The sequence below is a fragment of the Candoia aspera genome, chromosome 2 (assembly GCF_035149785.1).
Source record: "Candoia aspera isolate rCanAsp1 chromosome 2, rCanAsp1.hap2, whole genome shotgun sequence".
NCBI classification, from domain to species: domain Eukaryota; kingdom Metazoa; phylum Chordata; class Lepidosauria; order Squamata; family Boidae; genus Candoia; species Candoia aspera.
Genome location: NC_086154.1, coordinates 127,357,787 through 127,368,903, shown reverse-complemented (window position 1 = coordinate 127,368,903; position 11,117 = coordinate 127,357,787). Strand labels below are relative to the sequence as shown.

The 11,117-nt window shown below is 46.9% G+C and overlaps 1 protein-coding gene across 1 annotated transcript; it reads left to right on the top strand.

Moving 5' to 3' along the window:
• The first annotated feature begins 1,932 nt into the window (after nucleotides 1–1,932).
• NOG (noggin) lies at nucleotides 1,933–3,704 on the top strand. Its single transcript, XM_063296555.1, has one exon. It carries the CDS (start codon nucleotides 2,540–2,542, stop codon nucleotides 3,212–3,214), a length of 675 nt encoding a protein of 224 aa, XP_063152625.1. The 5' UTR covers nucleotides 1,933–2,539; the 3' UTR covers nucleotides 3,215–3,704.
• Nucleotides 3,705–11,117: the final 7,413 nt, after the last annotated feature.

Genomic DNA, 11,117 nt, shown 5'->3' with positions numbered 1-11,117 from the left:
CTGGATCTCCCTCCGTCTGCCTTCTCTGGGTTAGACCTGCCCACCCTCTGAGATCAGAGACAGTAGTCCTCCTGAGGATCCCACCACCAAGGAAATGCCTTCTGCAGAGAACCCACAGCTGAAAGTCTCAACAATGACACTGCCCTTTGGAAAAACCTACCCCTGAATATTCAGATCACCCTGTCCTGATTATGCTTCCAAACAGCCCTAAAAACAGGACTGTTCAGGACAGCATTTGTCGGTGAGTGAAGGCCATGCTCCCACAAATGGTGAGACATCATTTTCTTGGGACCAGTTATTTAATCTTTCTTGTTATGTTTATTGTTTTTGTGTTCTGTTGTAAACCTCTCAGTCTTCAGAAACAGAGTGGCACAGACATCACAGTAAGCAGACCCACAAATAATTACCGTAAATGTTCCCTGTGTCTCCAAAGCTCCAACTGTAAGGGAAAAAAAAAATCCCTTCCTCAAGGGATAAGTGGAAACAATAAGATTCCACTGTCAGTCCAAACAGATTCTGTCTGTGAAAAATACCGTTTTGTCTCAGGAATTTCCTTTTTGACCAAGCAGGAGACCTTTGAGTGGTGGATTCTAATGCAGGAGACAAAGGGAAGGCAAAGGGAGGGATCTACCTAGGCATAAAAGGGTGAGAGAGACAGGGGAGGCAATTGCCATTTTTAAAATTCAGGAAAAGAGGTCATATGGAGTACTGGTAGAGTCCAGTTTGGGAGCACTGCAAAACTGGCCCAGCAGGTGACAGCATCTGGTTTGCAAAGTTAAGCAGGGTCAGGCCTGGTTAGTGCTTGGACAGGCCACCATCCAGAAATCCCAGGCCTGTAGGCTCAACTGGGAAACCAAAAAATCAACATCACATCTAGGAAGAATGCAACAGCACACCATTTCCAAGAAAACTGCATGGTGTATCCGTGAAGTCAACACAAGTTTGCTTGTCTGATTTAAAAGATTTGTATGGCCTCCCATCTAAAATCACAACTCTGGGTGGCTCCCAGTGAGGTAAGAAGGTGAATGATTTCATTATACCTTTGCTAAATCAGATTTAGTTTTCAGAAGAGATTAATCCAGTGTTTCTCAACTCAGCAACTTTAAGACCTGTGGACTTCAACTCCCAGAATTCCCCCAGCCAGCAGTGAGGTTGAGAAACACTGGATTAAATAACAGTAGACGGAATTGCCTAAGGAAGTCTTCTGGACGCTACGAGTGACACAGCCTTACCACAGTGTCCAGGCAACAATGTTGTCTTCGGTCTGCAATTCTCATTTACTTTTTCCGTGTGTGCGCCCGCGAGGAAATAGAAGAGGAGAGGCATGCGAGCTCAAGCGGCCGCCAGCAGAGGGCGTTCTCCCGTCCCCCTCCTCCTCCTCCTCCTCCTCCTCCTCCCCCCCTCCCCTTGACTTAGCATTAGCCAGCAATTTCACGCTTGGAGAAAGGAGGCGTTTGCAGAGACCTTCTTGAGCTGGAAGCCAACTAGAATTACATCACGGGCTCATGTGTGGAGCCGTGCAAATAAATGCAGCGGCAGCCAGGTACGAGGGCAATCCTAGGGGGAAAAAGGCACGAGGTGAAAGAGTTTGAGAGGCGAAAGTGAAAAGAGGGCGTGAGCGGCTAGGAAGAAGCCAGTCCGGAGGATGCACGTGAAGCGACGAGGTGCCTTGCAAGGTTGCACAGACTTGCTGTCGCTGGAGCTGACCTCGCGGAGTATAAAAGCTGGCTGTAAGGCCGCCTTCTAATTCCTAACACAGCTCAGCGAGGAGCGTGCCCGATTATCGGATAGCCTTCTTTTGCTACGGAGGAGCAACTGAAGAGGCTCCTACAGAGACCATCACTTCCCAGCCGCGTTTTGAGTTCGCCACGGACGCAACGCGGTGGGCCCCCCCCCCACCACCTACCCCGTTGGCTGGGGGTTGTTGGAGAAACCGAGTTGCCGCCAGGACTTCGGTAGTAGAGGAATCGCATTTGCCTCCCCCCTCCACGCCCACCAGTTCCCTCTTTTAAGGAGAAGTGCCTGAAAAGAGCGAGTCGGTGGTTCCCATAGTGATGGAACAGAAAGTGCAGGAAATTTAAAGACGCTGGATCCTCGCGAAGCAGACAAACTGGTGCCAACGTGCGTGGCGGCGGCGGCGGCTGTTGCAAACTGCAAAGAGACGGGAGCCGAATGGAAGTTTGCAGAGGTCTCTGCTGAGTGACACGGCGCGCACCCCCGAAGTCCGGAGGCAGAACAATTGCATGGAGCACCAGAGGCTTCTGGTTTTCTGCACGGGGCTGCCTCCTTTCACGATTAGTATTGCTTGCTTCTAAACAGTGCTCTTTTTTGCTGCTCTTCCCTACTCACCGGACACGAGGAAAGGCGTTTGGGCTGCAGCCGTTGAGGGGAAGCGGCAGCGGCCGACCCTGCTCTCCCGCCCCTCCTTGCTTGGATACCCTCATTTCCCAGCGCGAGCTTCTCCGACCGATGCCTCTGCCCGGGCCCGCTTCTGGGTGAACCCTGTCCCCTTTCCCCTTCCCCTCCCTCTCTCTCGAGCATGGGTCATCCCCAGTGGTTGGTGACGCTTTACGCATTGGCGGTTCTCCTGGGTCTCCGGCTGGAGCAGGGCGCTTGCCAGCACTATCTTCACATCCGACCGGTCCCCAGCGACAATTTGCCCCTGGTGGATCTAATCGAGCACCCGGACCCTATCTTCGATCCCAAGGAGAAGGACCTGAACGATACGCTGCTGAGGACCCTCCTGGGCACCCATTTCGACCCGAGCTTCATGGCAGTCTCCTTGGCCGAGGATCGCCTCGGCGGCGACGACCTGGCCGAGCTGGACCTGCTGTTGCGGCAGAGACCGTCCGGGGCGATGCCTAGCGAGATCAAAGGCCTGGAGTTTTACGACGGGGGGCTCCAGGCGAGCAAGAAGCACCGGCTGAGCAAGAAGCTCCGTCGGAAGCTGCAGCTGTGGCTGTGGTCGCACACCTTCTGCCCGGTACTCTACGCGTGGAACGATCTCGGCAGCCGCTTCTGGCCCCGCTACGTGAAGGTGGGCAGCTGCTTCAGCAAGAGGTCTTGCTCCGTCCCGGAAGGCATGATTTGCAAGCCGGCCAAATCCGTGCATCTGACCATTCTGCGGTGGAGGTGCCAGCGCCGCGGGGGGCAGCGCTGCACGTGGATCCCCATCCAGTACCCGATCATTTCCGAGTGCAAATGCTCCTGCTAGGCGGGCGGGGGAGCAACGCGTGCCCTTCGCTCCCGTCACCGCCAGCGTCCCGTAGAACACGGCAAGCAGAACGACACCGCGCCTCTTGTCCTCACCAGATCGTCCTGGCCGTGCAGCCAGGCTTCGGTCGACTTCACGACGCTATGAAGAAAAAAAAAAAGACGGACGTTGGCCGCCCCCTTGAAACATTGCACTGCTCCGGATTGTGCAAGACAGGCAACTTTTTGTTATGTATAAGACGAGCGTGTGTCGCGAGAGATCTGGGAGAGTCCGTGCGTGCACGGATACCCTGCCATCGAGACCACCCAAACGCCTATGAAAAAAGGTCAGTGTTGCAACGTGAACTCATTCTCGTCTACTGTAGTTTTAAGAGTATATTCGCCTGAATCATCGCAGTTAAAGTATTGTTTTTTCCACCCACCCCCTCTCTTTAATTTATATTCCAGAAAGAAGCGTTTGGAGGATTTAAAAACAAACGTTCCTCAAACTTTTTTTTGCGAAGGCTTTTTTTTTAAGAAAAGAAACGAGGACTTTTGGTAAACATAAAACATTTTATTTTATATGAAAATATTTTCCATTCTTCGGAAAATGTTATGAGTGATTTGCGTGTGGATTTTTTACGGACTCCCAAGATTATTACTAATAATATTGTTATAATGACAGCTTAGGACACGGTGTTACTATTGTACATAGCGGGTTTTGTTTTGTTTTCCTTGGAATGTCTTTAATCCTCTGTAAATGGAAGAGAGTCTGCTATTTATTCTTTATATTCATTCCCTTGTAGTCGAAAGTTCAGTTCAAAATTAAAATCAACCACTAAATGACGACCCTCCTTGGATTCTGTTGGGCACTCCTGCGGTCGGGGACGGGGGCGCTACTCGCGAGGCGGTGGAGGCGTTCGGGGAATCGACGTGGGAAAGGGCGCTGCCCGCTCGCCGCTTCTGGCGGTCGTTGAGAGGCGAGAGGCACCCCTTGTTTAGCAGCGCCACGTTAGCCCCGCTTCCTCGGAAGCAAGTCCCGCCGAGTCGGACCGGCGCGACTCCGCAGCCAGCCTGCACCGCCTTGGAGCGGGAGAAGAACCCCGGGAAACGCTCCGCTCCTTCCTTCGCCGCCGCCCCGCATTTGGCGGTCACCCCCTTTGGGAGGCGCAGGGTAGACGCCTTCGGAGAGACGGCGGCTGGAGGCCGGCCCCAGGCGGGGAGGGGGGCCGAGTGGTTGCCGCTTTGACATCTCATTTACCAGGAGCCACGTGTCTCTGACACCTACCCTTGTGGTCGAGCCCTGCTGAAACTTGAGCCCCGGCGGCCGCTCTTTGGCGCTCGTTGCGGACAGTCGCCTATCCTAGGCAGGACCGAGCCAGCGCCCCTCTCCGCCTATCCGCCCCTTTTCCCTTAACCCTTCGCCTTCTGAAACGGGAGCGCTGCCCCTCGTGAAATCAGAGCGGGCCTTTTGCTGGCTTTCTCCCCCCCCCCCTTTGCATTCAAACTGGCCCAAGGTGGAACTTTTTTCCTGCCCCCCCACTCAAAAGATGTGCCTTCTCCCCCCTCCCCCCCTCCCCGCTGTACAAACAGGCTGTTGATAACATAATGCCAAATGACTGAATGCGCTTGCAGAAGAAGAAACCCTTTAGCCTAGCTGCATTAGTCACCCCACTGCTGTTGTAACTTTCATTATATGCTGAAGGGGGTGAAAAAGTTGGGAGATGTGAATGTTAGCATCTTTGTCTGTCTTCCCATCGGTGAAGGAGGGAGCAAGCAAGTCCCAATCCAGGCCTTGGAGGTCTCCTGCCTCCGACTGGAGCCTGAAAAGCAGGAGAGGCACCCACCAACTGTCCCCATCCAGGATGAACCAAGGCAGCCTTTAAAGCTTCTGCAAGCAAACTTTCCTCCTTCACCTTTGTGTTAGAGCCAGGCAAGGCTGGTACTTCTTTTCAAAAGCCAATTAATTTGCAGCTAACTGTGTGAATTCTCCAGGCAATGTAATGTAGAATGCTTAAGAAAGCTCCTTTCACACACTCAACAATTGGTGGCATCTACCACTGGTTTGCATAGCCTCAGGCAAGTACAGAAGCTGCCTCTGTTCTATGATTGCTTCTTAAACAACTGTGGGTCAGTCAGAAACTTACATGGCACTCTAGCAATACTGTTACTCAACATAACATGCGCACATCTTTGCTTGCAGCATTCAGAGCTATGACAGTAATGCTAAACAATCACATAAGTGGAAAGCATGTTTTAAATTGAGAGATGGCCTGGTTAGCATCTTCATCTCCAGGAGATGGGCCTAGTGGTTCTAGGACTGATACACTAAAAGGCATAATCATGTGGTCATAAGCATAGAAAAAGGAGAGGCGCTGTCCACAAAACAGGAAGGGACTAATACAGGATCTTTTGAGCCTTTAATTTGTTCCTATAGACCAGTGTTTCTCAACTTTGGGAACTTTAAGATGTGTGGACTTCAACTCCCAGAATTCTCCAGCCAGCCATGGGAATTCTGGGATTTCTGGGATTTGAAGTCCATACATCTTAAAGTTCTCAAGGTTGAGAAACATTGGTCTAAACGCTTTGCTTACAGAGGGGCTTTGCTTTTTCCTCCTTTGTCTTTGGTACCCAGGAGTGTGATCTATCTAGATTGCAGTTATTTCCACAACATGAGTAGCGGCATCTCTCCTGTGCCCTTACTTGTCTGAAAAACCAAATATTGGCTCCAAGGAGGAAGAAAAGTCCAATTCCATCTTAAGGCGAATCCTTTGCTGGACAAACGCAAAGGTCACTTGGAGAGTTTTCCAAGATTACACACTCTTCTGTGATGCATATTTACTTGTTTTCCTAAATCAACTTTACTTTGTTTGGCATGGAAATGACTCCCAGCAGCAGCATCCCAGGGACCCTTAGCACACTGATTAAGAGCCTTCCAAGAACTTACTCTGAAGTAAGGGAACTAAGATTGGCCTTGTGGATCAGCTTAAAATAGTACTTAGGATCACATGAGCCACCCAGGGTAATCTTAGGTAAAATTCACCTCCTCTCCAGATCCTCGCCAACATTACCAAAAGCAAGGAATGCCTTATCAGGCAACTTCCTGTAACCAATTAACCTAGGCTAATGACTACAAAACCTCATGCTTCTAATTCATCAGGACACACCAACAGTTTGCTTCCTCATAACAAATTGTCTCAGAGCTGTGCCTCCAAACAAGCCTTCCAATCCTGAGCCTGCCGATTCCAGATGTGAAACTGGTGGCTGATGATGCGAGAAGGTGAGTGGCTGGAGGATAAAGGGGAAGTTTGGCGCTACACTTAAATATTCTCTCTCTCACACACACACAGATAGACACACCCATGGTTCAGTCTTGAGTCACTGACTGGTTTTTTTTTTTAATTACAGAGTCTTGAATTCCTGAAGGGAAGCTGGAGGGCAGAAATGTAATAAATAGAATCAATCAAATTCTGAATCTCTTCCAGGTCCGATAATTGGAGCCACCACTCATGAGTAGATGTAAGCATCAAGTGATTTTTTTGCATACATATAAATCACCTATCTTAGATTAGTTAGGGAAGAACTGTTTATTTTAACAAAGGATGTGTTCACAGAACACACTTGACCAGTCAAAGGCCTAGCTGTGACATGAGCACAGCATCCTAAGATTCATTCATTTTTTATTTCGCTTTGTGTTTTGTTGGGGTGACTTTGTGTGTTGGGTGAACCCAATCTCTTTCATTAGTTTATGATTCACTGTATTGCATGAACCCAGAAACTGGGTTAACTCAGTAACCAGCTTAAAGTGTGTGGTATGGACACAACCAATGTTTTCCAATGGAGAAGCAGCTCATATATTGTATTCGGCAGTAACTTCTCAGCTGTTGCCTAACCAATATGTGATATGGATGAAAGTATCAGGCCTATGATGCAAGGAGAGGCCATGTGTTACCCCCCTCCCCCACTATATTTTCTAACGCAATTCCCGTAATTCCTGACCACAAGTTATATTTATTAGGTAGGGAAGGGCAAATAAGCTAGAAGGTTTTGTGTAGCAGTATATTTGAGTTGTATTGCAGGATATGTTCATTCTGTCCAGTTGTTCAACGTGCTTCCTTGCACCTCTCAAGTTACTTACTTCTCCGAAAGCTGAACACTACTGAATTTTACTCCTAATAGACATCAGGATGATTAAGTTACATTTGGCCAGCTTTAGATTGTGGAAGTACGTCAGATACGAGTTCGGTAGTGCAATGTTTTTTCCTTTGTTTGTCCCTCTCATGTATCATCCCCTATATTGACATGATATACAAAACATGCATATTCATTTTAAAAAAAAAACAATCTGTAAATCAGTATTAGGATAATCAGTGATTATGACTTGGGCATGGCAGAACAATGCTGTGCTACCATATGAATGTCCACAAACCACAGCATCACACACACGCAATCTTGCTAATCTAACATGCGCAATCTAATATACTCTATTTTGTGATCATCCCTGTTTTGGAATAAAATTGGAAAAAAAGAAGTGGCACCTTGAAGCAAAGTGACTTTATACTTCTGAGAACTGTTACAGATAGAGACCAAATTGGTGTGTAGATATGTATCTGTATTCTGTATTTATCTTGCAATCTAACACCTTAATAGCAAACTCTAAAAGGGTCTGTAAAAATCTATTATGCTAATAATGTTAAGCATAGGATTCATTCCCTCCTGGAATCCAACCCTATTCGTGTAAAGTTTTCTGATCCTCTCCCTTTCCCTTTTTTTACTGCACTTTTCCTTCCAAGGGGGGCGGGGAGGAGGGGAGGGGTCCAGGTACCTTGACTGTTGCCTGTATTCATTAACTTCACGAACAGGAACAAGGGGCACTAGTACTCATATAAAGCACCCTGCCCCCAAGACTATCTAAAGGTTCATTGTAAACGGATTAACAGTTAAAGACCTTCATCTTATGATTCTTTCATTTAATCTGAGTGGCGCCTGAAAGACATGCTGGATGGATGATCATGTTCAGAATATTTTTCATTTCAGATATCTCAGGATTTTAGGTGGGGGTAAAGGGGTGTAATTTGCATCTTGGAAAACCTTTGGGGGGGCATAATCATTTCACTGATTTTTCAAGAGGGAAAAAGAAAGATCCATATAAAAAGACACAGAGTGGAAATAAATACCAATTCCAATCCAAATATTCTTCCTCACTACCTCCCCCCCACAAAAAAGTCTACCAGCCCTACTTGTCCAAAGACTTGAAGCTTCACTTTAAAGATGTTGGTCTTCAAGGCAAAGGCTCAATACAGTCCGCTATACATTATCAAAAGTCCATCTCTGTCCAGTATTGTTTTGTAAAATAATAAAAGGGTATGTGAAGACTGCAGGAGGCAAAGCAGAGGGCATGCAAGAAATGACTGCATATTAAGTCTTTAGCTTTCCTCCATGAATGTGCCAGACTACATCTCCCAGCAGACCCAGCGAACACAACTCGTAGTTAGTAATGATGGGAGTTACTTGCCCAAACATAGAAGGACTTATGCTGGGAAAGGTGTAGGCTTGAAGAAGGTGGGTGTGTTTTGGGGGGAATCACGCTCTTGGGCACATCACTGAGTCCCACTTCTTCCCCCGTTCTTCAGGCTGCAAGTTTAAGGAAACTGCTGCAAGAAGTTGAGTTTAACCTGGGAAATACATTTTTCTCTCCTGCACACACATGGTATGGAAAACCCATACTGTCCTGGGTTTTCTGGACAGAGAAGATGGGGAACAAGTGGTTGCTTCCCACAGATCCTGTCTTCAGTCCTGAGGCCATTGTGGGTGTTATTTTCTAAACAAAATAAAATAAAAAAGGAAATACAGAAAATACAGAAAGGAAAAGCAGCACACGTAGCCCATATGGCTGGACCAATTCATGAAATGTGTAATTCCAAAACTTACTTCTGTCATAAGGGCATCAAATAGGTAACTAATCACAACTGAAAATAGGACATGGAAAAGGCCCACATTATTTTGTTTGACTTACAGGATTTGTCTCGTGTTCTCATCTCTTGTCTATACTGTTTCTGTTGACCTATATCTGCACATTTTAGGAATGGGATGAGTTCTCAGATACTCATCTCTCTTTCCGTGACCTGGAATTGCTTGAATAGGATGCTTTTGCACCACTACGGCGTCCAAATTTGTGGCATTGGTTTAATCAGCATGCCTTTTCTGCAGGTGAGTCTACATAGTTCTGTTGCTAATACAGATGCGACAACAAGAAATCTACATCCTTTCCAACCACCATTCAACAACATACATTTGAAGCAGGATAGAAGGTGTGGAGAAATACATTCATGGCTCATCAATGAATATATTAGGCAAAGGGTTAGTAGAGAATAGTGGTGAGCCATTGAGATTTCCCTTCAGGCATGAAACCAGATAAACAAATGTCTTTGATGGTTCAGCACCTTTGGGTGCCAAGGTGTTTGCTTGCGAAATGCAGGAAGTGAGCAGGCATAATTCTCCAAGATAGTCTACAAATGCTGCAAGGGAGGACAGCTGAAGTGATACTCAGCCATTTTTCTGCAAGGAGAGGGTAGAGTCACTACTCCATCTTGATTTCCTCTTCCCCTCTTCTCGTTTTGGACTACATTCTTCACAGAGCAAAGCAGAAAGTGACTTAAACCCTAGCCTGCTGCTTCTGGGGGAGTAGGGGAAATATCAAAAAGATGATGTTCTTCCTGTTGGTCCAGCATTAAGGACTCATGAGCCTTAGTCCTGCCTCATCAAGTTCAGTACATTGTATCTGCTAGCTGTCACTTCCAAGATGCAACTGAAGCATGGTAGGGTCACACATCCATAGTAGGGAGTATAACTGGACAGGGCATTATCTTCTGTGATTCACTTAGGGAATTCATTGAAGTGAGTAATAGATCTCTGTGCACGTACGACATCTCAACAGCTACATTGGAAGACTGAAGACCATCTCTTCCCAGCTGAAAGGGAAGTGCTCTGCAGACACATTGAAAGGCAATTACTGATCATTTTTATCATGTTTATTGATCTCAGCTTCATCCCTAAAGTCCTGAGAAAATAAGATTTTTCAAAATCTAAAACACCGTGCTTTATCATAAATTGGCAATTATTAGAAGCAAATTTAATCAAATAAAAAATCTTCCAGAATAAGCTCAGGCTTCGACTTGGGCAAATTTCCAAAGAAACGGAGCTTCCCAGATATCAAACACCCTGAAGAAAGCCTTTCGGTCAAGCCCCAGGTGGAGATTTGGCATCCAAGTGGCATAATAGAGGCATTCTTGGTTGAGTCTAAAGGCTGAGAAGGAAAACAGAAGAAATACTGTAGGCTCCAAGGTACGTAAGCCAGGAGAATCTGTTTAGAGCTTGAATTATGTTAGGAAAGCATTGCAAAATCTGCTTTAATGCTGGCCTGCCATACGAAGAATACAGTATTGTCATGTTTATAAGACCTTGGTCTCCTATAAAAAGGAGGCATTTTAGCTCAGACTTTGGGCACATTTTTTGCTATCTAAAGTTGAAATTGCTACCATGACATCATCCTGAAACTGTAAATCCAGCGCTTGCCAAAGGAGCCAAACCAAAGTTGCATTCGCAGGGCAACGTAATTGCCCCCTGCTAGGCTTGCTGGGCTAGAAATAGAAGCAAAACATCAGGCCTAGGTATATACTGAGTTTTACCACCACCACCTCCACGCCCAGCAAAGTCCACGGGGAACTAGCAATATGTAGAGACTGCAGAATCAGATTAGCTTCACTCCTGCTTTCAAAATTAAGTTTGAAGACAAGCCTTTCATCATGCATTTTTCCCTACCAGTCAAGCAAGTGAAAGAGAGTAGCTTTCAATAGGAAAGCAAAGGATGAAATTAGAACCTTGGGCTGCTCCTGTCCCCCAGGTCCTCCCATCACGAAACTCTT

Bases quoted from the DNA above. Each gene is read 5' to 3' on its own strand.
- NOG (XM_063296555.1), top strand. From the start codon at position 2,540: ATGGGTCATCCCCAGTGGTTGGTGACGCTTTACGCATTGGCGGTTCTC.